The 18,382-nt window shown below is 37.8% G+C and overlaps 1 protein-coding gene across 4 annotated transcripts in view; it reads left to right on the top strand.

The window, feature by feature from the left end:
• YEATS2 (YEATS domain containing 2) overlaps window positions 1-18,382 on the top strand; it is an 82,102-nt gene that overhangs the window by 30,972 nt on the left and 32,748 nt on the right. For 2 of the 4 annotated variants that reach the window (XM_019668403.1, XM_019668428.1), the window contains exons 5-11: window positions 5,148-5,192; window positions 7,438-7,618; window positions 8,957-9,199; window positions 10,665-10,823; window positions 12,334-12,437; window positions 13,995-14,102; window positions 14,597-14,779. In XM_019668403.1, coding sequence (XP_019523948.1) covers window positions 5,148-5,192; window positions 7,438-7,618; window positions 8,957-9,199; window positions 10,665-10,823; window positions 12,334-12,437; window positions 13,995-14,102; window positions 14,597-14,779 — 1,023 coding nt within the window. The remainder of the gene's footprint in view (window positions 1-5,147; window positions 5,193-7,437; window positions 7,619-8,956; window positions 9,200-10,664; window positions 10,824-12,333; window positions 12,438-13,994; window positions 14,103-14,596; window positions 14,780-18,382) is intronic. The other 2 variants (XM_019668411.1, XM_019668418.1) reach the window with 2 other exon arrangements.

The following is an 18,382-nucleotide window of genomic DNA, read 5'->3' on the forward strand; positions in this document are numbered from 1 at the left end:
TCGCCGGTGACTCTCAGCAGTCCAGCTCCAGGTTGAGCTGTTGTTCAGCATCTTAGCTTTAGAGGGCAGTGCCACTGGCCCTCATATGTGGGATCCTAACCAGGGCCCTCTGGCGTCCCAAGCCAGCTCTTAACCAACGCGCCATTCGGCCGGCCCTGGGCTAATCTTTTTAAATCTATTTACTTTTCTACAAAATGAGGCAATAAAGTTGGAATAACGTTGTTTTTTTCAATGTCATGATGACATGCCTTAGGAACTTAACTCTTGTTTGTATCAATTAGTCTATTGTGGTCGAATTGGTTTCTTTAATACTATATATTGTTCAAAATTGCAGAAGTTAAGTAAGGAGTTAATGTAATAAGCTTTGTCTGTTTATCTCATAAGGATAAAGAATATGTTTGTGTCCTAAGGATAAAGATGGAAGTAAACATGTTTTAAAAAATATGAAGTACTATATACAAGGTTGTAATACTTTTGATTTGTATTGTAAGTAATCCTTCGCTGATATATCCACATGGTTTGTTATGCAGCCATTATAAATTATATTTTATGAAGTGTTTTCAATACATGGGGGAAAATTACCATATATAGTAAGTGAAAAACGGAGTATAAAACTGTATGTATTGTATGAGGTCAACCATGATTTTAAAAGAGGAGTGGCAGAGAACCCAAAAGAAATAGACCAAAATGTTGGAGTACGTAATTGAAGTAATGACATTGTGGACTCTTTCCCCTGCCCTTTTTTTCTATGTGTGTGTGTTTTAAAATATTTTTCCCGTTTTATATAATAAATACATTTAACTTTCATAGTTGGGAATCAGACCATTTTTTAAAATGCCCCCAGACTGTCTGTGTAGTACTCTTGTGTACAGACTCTCTGTGTAGTAGTCTTGTGTACATTTTCTCTGCATAAGATAAGATATAATCCTAATTTTTTTTTTTAATTGGGAAATTGGAGGCGGGAACAGTGTTGGGGAATTGGGGAGGGATACCAGCCAAGTTGTTGTTCTTCAGTCTTATTTGGCAGCTTGTGGCCTCTAAGCTCAATGTGCTGTATTACAATCTTAGTTGCAGGTGGGCATAGCCACCATGCCATGCGGGAGTAAAACCAGCAGCCTTGTTGTTAAGAGCACATGCTCTACCCACTGAGCCATCCAGGCAGCAGCTTAGCTCAAGGTGCTGCTGTTCCAGTCTTAATTGCGGGCAGGCATAGCCCACCATCTCGAACAGGCAACCTTGTTAGGAGCACGTACTGATCCATCTGCCACCTGTTGGCAGCTCAACGGCAGCTCAGCTCAGGTGCAGCATCACTGGCCCATGTGGGAATCAAACTGGCGGCCCTTTTGCTCAGAGTTCGCACTCTTAAGCTAACTCTTAAGCGACTGAACCACTTAGCCGGCGCATAATTCTAATTACTAAACTCCTCCCAAAACACCCTTACTTCGTGGTTTACTACATTGTTCACATTAATGACTCCCAAAATTGAACTAAATGAATCTGAGTACATCTGCAGAATTCCATTTTTGTTCCCTTTGTTCCACAAATGCACCTGTTCAACCTTAAAGCTGCAATTTGCCCTCCACTGGTGATAGACAGCACTGCTCAGCTTCATGTTTAAGTTATTTTCTAGAGAGTACTGTAAGACTAGATTAATTGCCTTATTATGACCTAAGAGAAGAACTTCAACAAAATAAAGAACATACACCCACTTTGGTCAGAGGGCCAGGATGCAGTCCCACTTACTTAGAGGAAGGTCTGAATTAGTTTTGCTTTTCTTTTATCTTATTTTAAGCACCACACATACCATCTTATATTGTACTGGGCCCAGCCCTAATCCTTAAAGAGAATTGTTTACATAGTTTTCATACATATTGTATTGTCCATATCACTTAGTTCCTGGTGGAAGATTGAGACAGTGTTTTAAAATGACAGTATTTAAAGAATTTGTTGTTAGGTTTTTTGGAAAACTTAATTTTTCTATTTATTATGTATTGATTGGCTTTGTGACCTTAAACACCTGTATTGTGACCATATGACCTTTATTTGTACTGGTGGATCATTTTCCCTGTTACTTCCATGTTAAGTCCCAGAGCCATCTTCGATTCTTCCCTCTTTGTTCTAATCTCTCTCCTGCCCCCTCGGTTCATTCTGCACATCACCATCAGAGTAGTCTTCCTAAACTAGAAGAACCATTATGCTAGCCCTCTCTGAGAAACCTTGATTGAATTCCTGTTGTTCAAGTTCATACTCCCCTGCCTGCTCTTCAGGGCTCTTCACGTTTTGACTCAACATCTTCCCCTGAGAGACCTCACACTAATCCCCTGCATGAGCATCCTCCTCCCGCAGGATCAGTCTATTCGCCTCCCAGAAATGCTGTGGGCCTTCTGCTTGTGTCTTCTTGTATGCTCTTCCCCTCCTCAAAATGCTTGTTTGAATTCTTTCCATTCTTCAAGCTCCTCTAACTTTTCCTGATTATTTAAGCCCATATTGATCTCTCTAGATTCTGAATTTTGTGGTATATAACAATCTATTTGATACTAAGATAATTACATTAAATTGGAATTATGTAAAATTCAAAGTTTCCAGAAATCATGAAATTCCCTTTTCTCCATCCCTGACAGGTAGTCATCTAACCTCTCCTCAGTCATCACCATGGAGCACAGTAATTCCCCAAACAGCACATTTATCCATTAGTAAATGAGCTTTTGGAAGTTTATTTCATAAGTTTACCTATAACTGTGTCTTTCTGTTTTTTTTTAACCTTGATCTCACTTGTCCTTGTTCAATTTCTGTAATAGCACAGAACAGGACTTTATTTTATAAGAACTCTAAAAATGTTTAATGATAGTCTTCATGTTTCTTCTTAAATCATTTCTTCTCCAGGTGAAAGCTATTCTTTTGTGCTGCTTTCCAGTTCCCCTTGCCATTTTGATAACAGTTCTGTTTTATCAATGTCTCTCTTTAAAATGTGGTCCCAACAATGTACAGAGAGACTGTTATTTCTGTGCTCTGGAGAATGTGAAAATGGTTGTGGCCTAAAGTTGCTCTTATCTTTTTACTAGTCATACTGTTGGCTAAGGTCTAAGTATTACAACTCCAGATCTCTTCTATGTAACCACCTTGAATCCACCCTGTATTACATTTTCTATTACAAACATTAAATCTCATGACTGAGTTGTCCTCTCTGTGTTGGCTGCTAGGAATTCAGCCAGACTTGAAATCTACCTCTTGCAAACCTTTAGAATTTGCTATTTACTAACCTATCCCTGGCTTCATATTTTCTCCCCTATCTTTCCTTTCCTTTCTACCCAACTTAACCCTCCATCGGGTGCAACTGATCTCACAGATTCATTGCACACAAAGATGCTATGAAATACGTCTTTACTAAGTCACAAACACGACTGGCAATAGGTTATGGTAGAGGGCGAAGATACGGGAGTGAGAGTCACGATACTTAAGTTAACTGTTAGATATTTGAAAATTTGTGTGAAATGAATCTGTGAGATCAGTTGCACCCAATGGAGGGTTAAACATTTTTCCCTATTGATCTTACTATATAGTGTTTATATTGATAAGCTACCACAAATCCTTTATTTAAAGTGATAGGAGATAGGACCGGCCGAGTAGCTTGTTGGTTAAGAGTTGGCTTGGGAGCACGAGCTTTGAGCAGCAGGGCCGCCAGTTCGGATCCCACATGGGCCAGTTATGCTGCGCCTCTACAGCTAAGATGGTGAACAACAGCTCGACCTGGAGCTGGGCTGCCATGAGTCACCAGCGATGGCGTAGGCTGCAGTGGGGCTGCAGTGGGCTGCCATAAGCTACTGTGAATGCCTTGCTGCCAGCATGAGAGTCCCGCAGCCGCCATGAGCGACCGTCCAATGCCTAGCTACTGATCTGCCTCAGCCGGGAAGGGCACAATGATCACAGTACCAACATGGGCCAGTGAAACAACGTCCTCCACAACTAGACTGAAGAACAAAAAAGGACAGCAACTTGTCTGTTCCCCTTCCCCGATTCCCCAAAGCTGTTCCCGCCCCCAATTCCCCAATAAAATCTAAAAAAAAAACATAAGAAAATAAAGAAAATAAAGTGATAGGAAATAAGTTAAAATATAGGAATAAGAACTTAGCCTATTTGTATGTACCGTATTTCCCCATGTATAAGACGCACCCTTTCCCAAAAAATTTGGGGTCTAAAAACTGAGTGTGTCTTATACAGTGGTTGTAGATTTCAAATGCCACAGATAGAACTGAGGACGAGGCAATATATGAAGACAGTGATTCATCATCAGACACAGAAGAGAACAAACTAATGGATGGGAGTTTTGACAGTGATGAGGAGTTGTATGAATTTTATGATGAATAAAACTTGACTTCAGTTACTTTATGTAATACATTTTTTTTTTCAAATTTTGGGCCCCAAAATTAAGGTGCGTCTTGTTATACATGGGAGCATCTTATACATGGGGAAATATGATAATTGTAAACTTTTTTTTTATATTATTAACATTTCCTCAGTTTATATGCCGTGATCTCCTCTAAAATATATAATCCGTGATGTTAATGTATTGGAAGTGATTGGCATTGCATATATTGCCTAAATTTTCATCCTTTTTTTTTTCAAAAGTGCTTAGTAAATATACCCTAAGTATATAATTGTCATCACACTTCTTATGTGTTTTTATAACCCGCCTTTTTAAGATATTTTTACATAGTCTTTGTAAGCATCATCTAAGTGACTGCATAATACTTCACAAATTGATGGTTCATGGTTTACTTAAGCATGCCTCCATTGCTGGATGTTTAATATGTTTTTAGGTTATGGTTATAGATAAGCTGCAGTAAACATCTTTTTGTGTAAAACTTCCTCCATTTTTAGATTGTCCTTAGAATAGGTTATTAGAAGTATATAGTTTATATTAAAAGTATAATAGCTACCGATATGTTTGAGGTTGTTTTTATTAATTTTATTCAATTTTTTTCCTCAAAATTTAGAGCATTTTTGTTGAAGTGATGAATTGATAGTTAACATTATGAAAAAGTAGATCTTGTGGTATGAAGACTTGTGGTGAAAGGGGCTGTAGATAAGTTGTATCCTGAGATTTATAAGTATAGTGCAACTTAACCCTTTATTTTGTCTTTCAATAGCTGGATAGAACTTACACTGGCTTGCAGACTCTTGGAGCAGAGACGGTAGGTTTTTTCTCTACAGTGTTTTTTGGGAACAAGTAGAATAAAAATTGATCTTCATTTTAATTAGGGAAAAAAATGAGTGCTAAAATTTTTTAAAGTTTATCTCCCCTCTTTTTTGTTTCTTTTTTAAAAAACTGTGATAAAATACACATAAAATTTACCATTCTAATCATTTTTAAGTGTGTGGTTAAGTGGTATTAAATAGAATCACATTTTTGTACAGCCATTGCTACCATTCATCTTCAGAACTCTTCATCTTAGAAAACTCTAACCATTTACAATAACTCTTTGTTCTCCTCTCCCCCCAGCCCCTGGCAACCACCCTTCTATTTTCTATCTATGACTGTGACTACTTTAGGTACAATATTAGTAGAAACAGTGTTGTGGTTGTTTTTGGTTTTTATCTGGTGACTAGCATTTCACTTAGCATAAATGTTCTCAAGATTCATTCATATTGTATCGTGCGTCAGAATTTCCTTCCTAAAAAGGCTGAATAATATTACATTGTATGAATATACCACATTTTGGTTTTCCATTCATCCATCAATGAGTACTTGAGTTGCTTATATCTTTTGGCTGTTACGAATAATGCTGCTAAGAATGTGTGTCTAGCTGTTCAAGTCCCTGCTTTCAATTCATTTGGGTATGTGCCCGGAAGTGGAATTGCTGGATAATACAGTAATTCTATTTTTAATTATTTGAGGAACCACCACACTGTTTTCCATAACAGCTGCACCATTTTATATTCCCACCAACAGTACACAAGGATTCTAATTTCTCCACATCTTCTCTAGCACTTGTTTTTTATTTTTTTGATAGTAGCCATCCTAATAGGTATGAGGTGGTATTTCATTGTGGTTTTGATTTGCATTTTCCTAATAATTATTGATGTTGAGCATCTTTTCATGTGTTTATTGGCCATTTGTATGTCTTCTTTGGAGAAATGTCTATTTAAATACATTGCCCATTTTGAATCTGGTTGTTTGGTTTTTCGTTGAGTTTTAGGAGTTTTCCCTGTATTCTTGATATTAATATGTGAATATTATCTCCCATTCTGTGGGGTACGTTTTCATTCTGTTGATTGTGTTCTTTGATGTACAGAAGTTTTAAATTAGATGTAATCCAGTTTATCTGGGGTTTTTTTTTTTCCTTTTGTAGCCTGTGCTTTTTGTATCATATCCAAGAAATCATTGCCAAATCCAGTGTCATGAAGCTTTGCCACTTTATTTTTGCCACTATATTTTCTTCTAAGAGTTTTATTTTTTTAGTTCTTATGTTTAAGCCTTTGGTCCATTTTGAATTAATTTTGTATATCCTTCATTCTAATGCATGTGAATATCCAGTTGCCCCAGCATCATTTTTTTAAGAGACAGCCCATTTCCCACTGAATGTTCTTGACATTTGACCATATATGTGAGAGTGTATTCTATTCCAAAATAATTTGACCGTATATGTGAGGGTGTATTCTATTTCAATGGGCTACATATCTTTCTTTATGCCAGTACCACACTGTTTTAATTACTATAGCTTTGTAATAATAAATTTTGAAATCAGGAAGTGTGAGACCTCCAAATTTGTTCTCCCTCCTCTTATTCCTCCCCTCTTTTTGGCATTCATTATATATCAGCAGTAGCCATTAGAATTAGACTTAGCTACTTAAACCTTACTCTGTTTAGGGATATGTGCTGTGTTATACCAGAAGATATTTATTGAGCATCTACTATATGCTAGGCACTGGTCCGGGTACTGGGGATACAGAAATGAACCAGATAGCTATTACTCTCAAGGAGTTATATGGGGACAAGGTATACAGTAAACATAAAAGAAAATAAGATAGTTTCATTTACAAATAAGTGCTATAAAGAAGAGAGTAGCTGGGGTATAAGGGGTTGCTTTAGCTAGGTTGGTTAGGGAAGGCCTTTGTGGAAAGGTGACAATTGACTGAGACCTAATGGTGAGAAAGAGGCAGTCATCAAAGATTTGGGGGAAGAGTGTTCTAAGGCGTAGAAACAGCAAATGGAAAGGCCCCAATTTTATGATTGGTTTCACTGGGTTACTGATCTGATAAGCCAGACTAGATTATATTCTGGAATAAATCCTTTAGTTCTTGAGATTGAAATCGCCTTTGAAGTATGATTAGAAATCATTTGTCACATCTCTTAGAGTACCACAGTCTTAGTCAGGCTGGGGCTTTCTGTGACACTGATGATGGATTCATGAACCCAGTTGTTGCCCGACTGTGTAGGTAGTGGATGTTGAGCTCCATCGGCATTCTCTTGGAGAAGACTCCGTTTATCCTCAGTCCTCTGAGTCAGATGTCTCTGATGCCCCACCGTCTTTGCCTTTGACCATTCCAGCCCCAGTGAAAGCTTCCTCACCGATAAAGCAGTCACATGAGCCAGGGGCTGATAGCTCTGTGGAGAAAGGTAATATATTTTTCCTTGTATGGAAATACATTTTTCCTTATGTGGAGGAGTCATCCTGGGGCATTGTTTTCTCTCATTTGCATAAATCATATTGAACTGCTGCCTTCAGAGACTTAGAGTATATGGACATTTTCTGTAAGTAGGCATGCTGCTTTTACTACACAGGCCTATTATGAAAACACCCAAATGCTTTTTTCACAAAATGTTTTTCATAAAGTTCTACTGAAATTTTATAGAACACAAAACTCACTAAAAAGCACAAAATTTTTATTCTTTGGTGATATAGTGGTTTCTTCTAATATGTTACAGGAAGACTTTCTGGCTCAGTCCCCAATTTTATAAACAAGAAACTTGAATATTAAGTGTCTAATCTTATTTCAAATATAAGATTCATCAACAAATGTTTAAGTATTCATTTATATAACATACATAGAATATATAAAATTGATTCTAAACTGTTAGTTTAATCTCTAAGCCCACATTTTAATATATTAATATTTTTATTCTTTTATAAAAATCTCAACTTTATTTCTATTTTAATTGCAATTGCATCTTCTTTATGGGCATTTAATAAGCTAGGACGTCATTAGATTAAGTGAGTACTTTCAGTTTTTCCTTTTTAAACAGTTTTTCAATTCATATATAAAAAATAGAGCATAATGAAATTGTATATTTTTTATATGATATGTGGCTGATTGCTAAATGTTTTTAATTTTTTTAAAAAAGCATTTTAAAAAATACAATTTTAGGCATATTTACATTTGTTAAAAAACAAGACAGCAAGCCCCAAATGGAGTCACTATTGCTAAGCCCCACATCACCAAACTGAGACTTAATTACAGTTTCTGCCTCTCCCAGAAATGGAATCTTAAACCAGTCAATCAGGAGTTGCTTGGTGAGCGCTCATTAGGTAATCTGCCTGATAGACTCCTGCCATCCCCTAAAGGAAAGTGACCTTGCCACAACCAGTCTGTTTTTTGCTAGTGTAACTTCCTTGTTTCCACTTCTATCTGCTTGTAAATGTCTTTCATTTTGTACAGCTCTTCAGAGCTCCTTTCTCACTACTAGAGTGGATGTTGCTTGATTCATGAATTGTTGAATAAAGCCAATAAAATCTTTAAAATTTACTCAGTTGAATTTTATTTTTTAACTCATTTCATCCAAAAATGTATAAAGGCATAATAAATACCGTGGATTGTTTTTATTTTACTACTAGTAAATGGTTTAAATGGTTGTTGAAATGATAAGGGATTTTTATTTTCATTCTTTTCCCACGAGGGTAAGGTTTGATTATTTCAAGTGATTGATGATTTATCATTTGCCTGTTTTCATTTCAAGCAGGATTCCCAGCCAACACTGAAGCTGAGAGACACACTGCATTTTATTCTTTGCCATCATCATTGGAACGAACACCCACCAAAATAACAACATCCCAGAAAGTTACATTTTGTTCTCATGGCAATTCAGCTTTTCAGCCAATAGCATCAAGCTGTAAAATTGTGCCTCAAAGTCAGGTTCCTAATCCTGAGTCACCTGGAAAATCCTTCCAGCCTATCACCATGAGCTGCAAGATTGTTTCAGGTATATAGATAAATGTGTGTGAAGTTGATGTGCATAAAAATTGTTGAGTGACAAAGCACTGTGGCTTTAAAATAAAAATTTTTTTTAGTTCTCCTAAGCAGAGTTTTTGTTTATTTAACAAGAGAGCTAATCACTTTTGATTAGCAAAGCAAAGGTGTCACAAAGCAAAAGCAAAAGTCATTTATATGGAAACATTTTTTGAATGAGGCAAGAACTGTATTTCAAAGCAGTCAAATTTTCATCTAGAATCAGCACAGGTAAAATATTTCCTAGGATGTATGGTTGAAACTAAGGTAGAAATTAAGTTTGGGGATTAAATATGGAAACCAGAGTGACTAGTAATAGAAAAAATTTAGAGGCCTTTTGGTTTGGAGTTGAAATATCTTTTGTTCTCTAACCACACGAGAAAATTATTCCTGTTTTCAGCAGGTAGCTCTGAGGCTTCGTTTTCACTGAGGTTGAACTGTCCATTGCCTCATGACCATTTCACATTTTTGTTAGGTAAACTTTTAGTAGGAATACACTTTATGGTTTTGGCTGTACCACTTCAGAAAAGACATAAAAGAAAGTAAAAAAGAAATATTTAGGCAATGGGGGGCTCTATGTAATACTGAAATGAAGGGAAACAAAAAGGAGTCTTCGGTGCTGAAAATAGAAAACTAAGCAGAAATAGGATCCAAGTCTTTGAAATTAATGAAAATAAAGAATGTATAGTTTTACTTACCAGTTAGAAGCATTTTGGGATTTGCTTTAGAGGTCTAAGAGGCTGAACATATAAGTTGGTTTGAAGTTTAAAGAAATTCATGGATGACGAATTTGATCAATAAAAAACAATCGAGGATGTTTAATGGTACATTGGTGGCCTTTGAGAGTCGTCTGTGGGAACCCAAATCTCTCTGGATTGGGGCTGTGACAGTATTGACAGATTTTTGTTTGGGTGAATTTCATATTTTCCTATTAGAAATTAATTGCAAATCAAGAATCCTGGTTCTTAAGTCCAGCTGTTCACTTACTAATTTCCTCCCTAATTTTAGTATCTTCAAGTATAACCAGCATCATAACAACCTGCCCGAGTTGTTAAGAGATTTAGTATCTAGGGATTCAGCAGTTCCACACTGTCATATAAAGCACTGCTTTTTGAACTTTAATATGCCTACGGGGCAGGTTGTTAAATATATAGATTTATTTTCAGGAGGTTTGAGGTAGGATCTCTGTCTGAATCTGTTTCTAACAAGCTCCTGATGCTGTTGACCCAAAGCTGCTGACCCATGGATATGACTGTAGAGAGTGAAACGCTAATCCCTGGGTCAGCACCTGGTACACACAGTCTCCGTCTCTTTTCCCTCTTGGTCACCTTGGTCCTGGCAGCCCTGCCCTTCTTTCATTATCTTCAGCATCTTCTTAGATGGGTTGAATGTGTCTGTTTTGTTTAGGTGGTTTTTTTTTCTCTTTTTAATTAATAAAGGGTCCCCTATCTCAACGCCAAGTCCATCACCATTGCCTCGGACCCCGACTTCCACTCCAGTCCATGTGAAGCAGGGCACTGCCAGCTCTGTCATTAGTAATCCCTATGTCATCATGGACAAGCCAGGGCAGGTGATTGGAGCCACCACTCCCACGACAGGTGTGTGTTTAGTTTATGCAATCCAAAGTATTTGATCTTTTTTAAAGATGAAATCCTAGCGTGACTTAGTAGCCATATAATGGGAGAATGAAATCTCCATCCATAAACAAAAGGAGGGAATATATGAGTAACGTCAGCCAGTCCTGTTTCTCTGAGGGAAGGTTTACTCTTTGTAAAAGCTATATTTTTAGGAATTTACTTAAGTTTTCTTTTTAGTTTCTAAAGATTAAAAGTAAGCCATAATTAATTCTCCCCCCCCCCCAAAAAAAAGTTGATTTTATTTCATTTGGCAGACATTCTTTTGGGGCCTACAAACAATGTGGTTAACTTTTCCAAATTAAGCTTTTGTACAAGAATAGCTTTGTGAACCATATGTATTTCTCCCCACTCAAAAAAAAGTGATTCTTTTCTGCAAATAAGGTAAATTTTGTGTATGAGAGGGAAAGTGAACAATGCCATTATAAAAAGAAGACTTTAATAGGAAGAATAAGAAGGCTTTGGATTCACTGTGTTGGTCTCACAATCTCATATACTCCCAAGAGTAAGCATTCCTGTAGCTTTCAGTTCTAATTAAGAGAAATGAAATAAAAGAGATGACTATAAGGTAAGGAGACTTAATTTTTGTTTCACATATTTGATTTTAACACACATGAATGTGTGTTGGGCCTTTCCAGATAGTCTTTGTTTAGAAAAGTTACATCTTTTAACTGTGATTATAATTGTGGAACTCCTTTTAAAAATGCTGCTTTCAGGGCCAGCCGAGTGGCGCGATGGTTAAGAACTGGCTTGGGACGCCAGAGGGCCCTGGTTCGGATCCCACATGTGAGGGCCAGTGACACTGCCCTCCACAAAAAAAATAAATAAATAAATAAAAAATGCTGCTTTCAGAGATTACCTAATAGCCTTTTGAATGTACTTAGAGGTGCCAAATAGGTGTCCTTTGAGGATGTTTATAGTTTTACAAACAGCCAGAAATCTTTGCAGACAAGTTTGGTGAATGGAGTAGGTGATCAAATACCATTTTTGATCTTGTCTTACTTTTTACTGTAGATTATGTGACATTTTTATCAAAGGCAATTGTACAGGTGGAGTATAAAATGTCTCATGTTGGCAGCATTTTCGAAGAGGTGTAGCCTTCTAGTAAAACTACTTGGAAGGGGCTCACATTCACTTGAATGTATACATTTCGGCACATTGTTAAATAACCAGTACCATTATGTTAGAGTATCTCTTTTTATGTAAGTAGCAGAGTACATAGTGTCAACTTACTTATACTTCTACACATCCTTATTATAATGGCTTCTTGTCCCTTTTCAGCTTAGTGAAGTGGTCAACTTGTAGGGTGAATCCTTAAGTATTTTTTCTATAATAACTTCAGGGTTGTAAGTTTTTAACCCTTAAAAATGAAAAATAGTGGGGAAAAGAGGAGGGTGGTGGAAAACACTTTAAAATTCCATTTTGTAAATTTTATGTTGTTTATGCTTTACTTTTAAATCTGCCTGGCTTACAGGAAGTCCTACAAACAAGCTCTCTACTGCCTCTCAGGCCTCCCAAGGAACAGATTCCCCTATTCCTAAAATTCATGGAAGTAGTTTTGTAACATCTGCTGTCAAGGTAACACTCTTACTGAATTACTGCACTTCGCTAGTTTAAAGACAGTGTGTTCAAGTTCAACGAGAATTTGTCGGTTGATAATGCAAATTTCATAAAGTAGAACCTTCAAGCTAATAAGTTTCTTGAAGACTATCTGCTCCGGCCTCCCGACTTTACCCTTGATCTTCCCTAGTGTAGAAAATGTTTCTCAACACTTCTGTCAATTGGTTACCCAGTATCTATTTGAAAACTTACTATAATGAGGCAACCTATTTTTTTTTTTTTGAGCAGCTTTGTTATAAATTCTTCCTGGTAAAAATATTCATCTGACAGTACATTCCCTTTTTTCTATATTTGCACCAACAAGGAATAAGTATGAGTATATTTTCTTGTTTCCTTTTCCACATGTCAGCCATTTGGCTACTTGAAAATAATTCCTCTTTCCACACCTTTTTCCGTTCTTCAGGGTAATATGGCCTTTGAAATGCAAAACTCCAAATATAATCTGACTTGTTCAGATCCAAGTGCTAGTAAGATATCTGTTCATTGTTTGGCAAAGACAGCCCTGCTGTTTCGTTAGTTATTCAGCTTATTTGTCATGTCATGGCTGCCTTAATGCTAGAACTTTCGAGGTATAAACTCTTGTTTGAGAATTCAAACATCATCTCTTTTTTTCCCCGAAAGATTCTCTCTTCCATGACTGGTGCTAACATAGCATTTAGGCACCTAATGGTGATGATACTGAATAGTTTTCTGGCCTAAAGCGAGGTTTTTTTCCTCTAAATTTAGTGTGATCTGGGAGCACTGTGTTGTATGAATGCCTGAATTGTGACAATTCTCTTGAAGGTCTTAATTCTTTGCCAGCGTCTTTTTTAATATTTGTTGATGATCTTTTCATTACACAGCAAAGCAGCCTTCTGAACTTTGTTTCTTGCCTCTGACATTTTTCATGGCAAATTGCCTCTGAGTTTTGTATTTTGTATTTGAGAATTAGAGATAAGTGACAGTATTTGAATGTTGACATTTGTTGTCTTTGCATTTGCTAATTGTTCGAGTTCTTTTTGTTGTTCGGTTTCTTAAATGTTTATTGAGAAATTTCCCCCTGTGTCCTGAGTATCTTCTGTGTATAGATAACAAATCAAGTTGCGAGTACTGTTAGAAGGGCGTATGTGCCGAAACTGCCTGTTTCATTCATTCATTTATTTAACGCCTAAGCCCTACGGATAGAAAAGAAATAAAATATAGTCCCTGTCCTTTAGTACCTTACCACCTGGCAGGGGACTAGAGATGGAAACCAGTGAGTCAACCAGGTATTAGAGGTAGTGTGATATGAACCTTTCCAGCATACAGTGAGTATTTCTTACCATGTTACAGCCTTGCTTTGCATTTGGTCTCTAAAACGACATCAAAATGCAGGTTTAGAGGCTTGGGAGACCCCAAAGAATTTTGGGCTTTTTGTTTTGGTTTGGTTTTTGAGTTGTTTATCTTGCTAGAGAATGTCACAGGTTTGTATGAAATATAAGTGACTAGAGTATCTGATTTATCCTAATTGTACAATATGTGTTTTTACATACACAGCAGGAGGATTCTTTGTTTGCATCTATGCCACCTCTTTGCCCAATTGGGAGTCACCCTAAGGTTCAAAGCCCCAAACCTATAACTGGAGGACTTGGAGCGTTCACAAAAGTGAGTATCTACTAAGGGATTATCCTGCTCGTTGATATGGTCTTGTTACATAGTCTTTTTTGTAGCATGTTGGAGTTGATTGACACGACCCTACAACATGTAACTTTTTAGTCTCTCAATTATGAGGCCATTTCCTACTTCTGAGACATGCTTCCATTTATTATTTAGTGGTGTCCACAGGGCAGCCCTTGGAGTCCAGCAAGATGGGAACTTCAGAGAGCCCAAACTGTGCGTGTTTCTCTCTGCTGCCATTTAGCCAGTACCTAAAACAAATGACTAGGTTGAGTTTGCAGATACCTAGGGTCAAGTCCAGATCCTACTTTTGGCCCCTTTAATAGCTGTTATGGGCTATATGTAAGCAGTATTTTTACCCTTCTGGTGGAGTCATTCTTTACAGCTTCATTAATTTATTAATTCCTGCAAACAGAATATTCAGGTATTAGTAGCTTTTTCATGGGATGTTTATTCAGTATCATTATCATGTTTGTTGCAAGGTAATCATCAAACAGGAACCTGGTGAAGCCTCTCATGTGCCCACAACAGGAGCTGCCAGCCAGTCACCACTCCCTCAGTATGTGACTGTGAAAGGGGGTCACATGATAGCTGTGTCCCCTCAAAAACAGGTCATAACTGCTGGAGAAGGGACTGCCCAGTCACCAAAGATTCAGCCCTCCAAGGTTTGTGTTGGGTAGGGATGGGGAGTTCAAGTAAATGACCATTGTTTGCCTAAATAATTGACAAGTGCTGAAAAGATTCAGGATGACAGGGTTGCTAATCCCAGAAAAACCTGTAGGTGAAAGCCCCGTTGGAAAGGCAAGTCAGTCGATGTTAAAGCCACCTGCTCTTACAGTAATCATTGGCAAGAGCAGAGACATGTATTCTAGAGGGTCCAGGAACAGTCGAAGAGGCAAAGGGATGCAGTGTTATCTTTCTGGCAGTGAAGGTGATTGACCTCTTGGACACTACTTTCCATATGATTCAAGTCTAAAATAGGTAAATGACAGGACCAAGGTCTACTGCTTTCCTTGTTTATTTCTGATAGGAGAGTGCTATAGTTTATACCTCTGGTACCCAGACTGTGCCATCTGTTTAATGATTCTTGACTCTTTAGAGACTTTATTTTCTTTGTAACTTGGGGGTGTGGGGAATTAAATTGTTAGGAGAACTGTAAAATTGCTCAAAGATTGTGTTTTCCTGCATCAGTTCACTTACGAGTACCTACGTATGTCGCGCTCATATTTATATAATATCTATAGTCCTCAAATAGCCTTGCAAGGAGGATATTTTCACCCCATTTTACAAATGAGGAAACTGTGGCTCTGAGCGTTTAGCAACTTCCTCAAGAACATGTAGCGATTACGTGACAGAGGATTTGAACCCAGATCTACTGACTCCAAAACTCCCTACTGCAGAGCTAATTAAAATTTGTGCACCATTTCTGTAATGTAAACATGCCGTGAGAACACCCAGAGTTAAATTATCTCACTTTGGGGGTAGATATATTCTAAAGCTATTGAGAATATTATGTAAAGTTTTTCAACTTGAAAGCCAGCTGATCTAGGGAGAGAGAATTGTTTTGAGAGGAATACTTTAAAATAGAAAAAGGTTTTAGATATTTTGGTTAGCCTAGATAGCTATATATGGATCAAGATAAAAATTCATAGTGTTTTAAATGGTTCTAAAATCTGTTAAGAGTCCATTAACCACTTTCCCAAACTTATCTGGTCATAAGAAACATCTGATGATTAACAATATGTAGATACCAAGGCCCCTATCTCAAATTTGTTGAATCAAAATCTTCTTGGGGGCCCTGGGAATCTAGATTTTTAACAAGCTCACCTCCTGACTCATATAATTAGGCAAATGTAGGAACCGTGGAGCTATAACATCAGATTTGACACCGTGGCCTCCATAGCCAGAATTACTAAGGCAGACACCCCAACAGCTTCCTTGTGCTCCCTCTGTAGTGTTGGCCTCAGGGCCAGGCATTTTGTCAATGTCCTTTTTCGTAAAGGAGCTACTGTCATCTGAACCTCCTACTCAGACGCATCATATATGTTCTTCAAAATCTATTTTGCTTCACCTAGAGAGACATGGTGTTTACTTATTTAGGTTTTTGAATCAATACAGCATTGCCATTTATGCTCAGAAGCTCTAGGTAAGTTAGTTTCTGTTTGGGGCCACTTTGCATTTTGTGAATCCACTCATCCAGTAATGCCAAACAACTGGCTTTTTTGTCACATTGTCACCTACCTAATGGCACTGTAGACTAAGAGAAAGTGTATGGATTTGTGCTGGAATGCCCCAAAGAAAGTTTAGGGGCACCTGAAAAGACAAGCCACAGAAGGATGTAAAAGCATTGCAAAGAAGCAGTAGAGCATGAGAAAAGACATCACTGTTTATCCATGAAATTGAGTACATGCTTTGCACTCAAGATAAGGAGCTGTCTGCAAGCACAGATTGTCCCTGGTTATTGTTGAAGCACATTCCTAGAAACTATGCTGGAAAACAGGGTGAAGAAAATGGTACTTTTACCTTCCATACAACTTTGGCACAATAGAAACACAGAATATCATTTTCATGAAAGCAGAGAGAGGGACTGCTTTTGACATGAAAAGGGACAGGAATTAGTGGGTTTGTGTGGGAAACAAGCAGTTAGTACAGGAAAAAGAGCATGAGCTTTGGACGAGAGCTTGTTACAAATCTCAGATTTCAGCCACACATTTCTTGTGCCACTTGGGCTGGTTTACCACTGGAATGATGTCCTCTGTCTTTCAGAGTTGTAGGAGAATTAGAGATCATTGTATATGAAGGACCTAGCACAGAGCAGGTGCTCAATAACTGATAGTAGCTAACGTTATGTGAGTGAGCATGAGCTCTGTGTAGACACGTACGCGAGTACCATGGTAACAGTTACTATCATCAAGTACGAAATTGTAATTAGCTGTGTCTTTCAGTGTTTGGAGGGAAAATCACACGTACAGAATCTCCACCTTCAGATTGCTGAAGTAAATTCTAATTTGCAAAGGTCTGTAAAGGGCACAGGAAGGGCAGAAATAGAAACACTGAGTCAAAGCATGAATCAAAGTGATAGATTTATAATAATACAGAACAAAGGTCCCCTGCTTTGTAAAACTAGAAGGACATTGGAACTACAGAGACAAGTGTGATGGTATGGGAGGAGAAGAGTTGAAAGGTGAGTTCAGGTTCTAGGCCAAAATGTTGGATTGTTTGAAAAAAAGAAAAACTAATTGGGGTTATAGTGTTCTATTAAGGGCCTTCCCTGTGTCTTGGGCAGCTGTGTGTAGTTTCGCCCATAGAATGCCAGCCTTCCTCCTTCTCAGCTTTTTAGATCAAAGGACGCGGTGTTAATCTTGGGAGTGGTATGCTCCTAGTGGGTAAGTTTTCTAATAAAAACTGCCCTCCTGTGGCAGCTTAGGACACCACATTTTATTTGCCTCTTGGAGATATTGTGTCATATCCTGGAAATTTTTAAGCAATTGCGTGTGAGGGTAGAGGTTGGCACAGGGAGGGAAAAGCAAGTCAGATGCATGGAATACAGGGAAAGAAATTAAAAGAGGTCCAGTCTATGTGTATCATTTTCCCTTGAGATCTTTGCTTTCTTTGTTAGTTTAGAAACACAAAGATAGATTACGTGTAATTTAGCTTGTGCAATGGATTATTAAATTCGATGTATTTGAGAAAAGTGAAGAGTCTTGTCTTAGTTAGCAAAAAATTTCAACTACTGTAACTGAGACATAAAACAGAGGCTTAAATAAGTTTCGTTCTCACACATAAAAGACCAGTAAGCAGTTTTGGTGTGTTGGTTCCACAGTCAAGAATCTAGACTATCTTGTTACTCTGTTAGTCTCAAATTTTGGTTTTCAGCTTGTGGGCTAAGATAAGCTGCTTCATCGCATTCCACCATGCTCACATTTCTGGCCAGCAGGAAGAGAGAAGGGGAAGGGGCTGGGGGAGGGAGGCATACATTCATCACTTCTGTTTACACCCCTTTAGCCAGAAATCAGATGGCCAAACCTACATGTGAGGGGGCTGGGAAACATAGTATTCTACGTGGCTGTGTCCCTAGCTGGAAATTGGGGGCTCTATTACTATGAGAGAGAAGCAAAACTAGATATTGGGGTTCAACTGACAGTTTCTGCCATACCCTAAAAATGTTTTTCTACATTAAGGAATTTTTTTGCACAGAAAAGTTCTTGATCAGCAATAAAAGTTTTTATATCTCCACATTGCTAGGGGGAGTGACCTTCCCAGCTCTG

Source organism: Hipposideros armiger, unplaced genomic scaffold (genome assembly GCF_001890085.2).
Source record: "Hipposideros armiger isolate ML-2016 unplaced genomic scaffold, ASM189008v1 scaffold_14, whole genome shotgun sequence".
In the NCBI taxonomy this organism is placed as follows: Eukaryota; Metazoa; Chordata; class Mammalia; order Chiroptera; family Hipposideridae; genus Hipposideros; species Hipposideros armiger.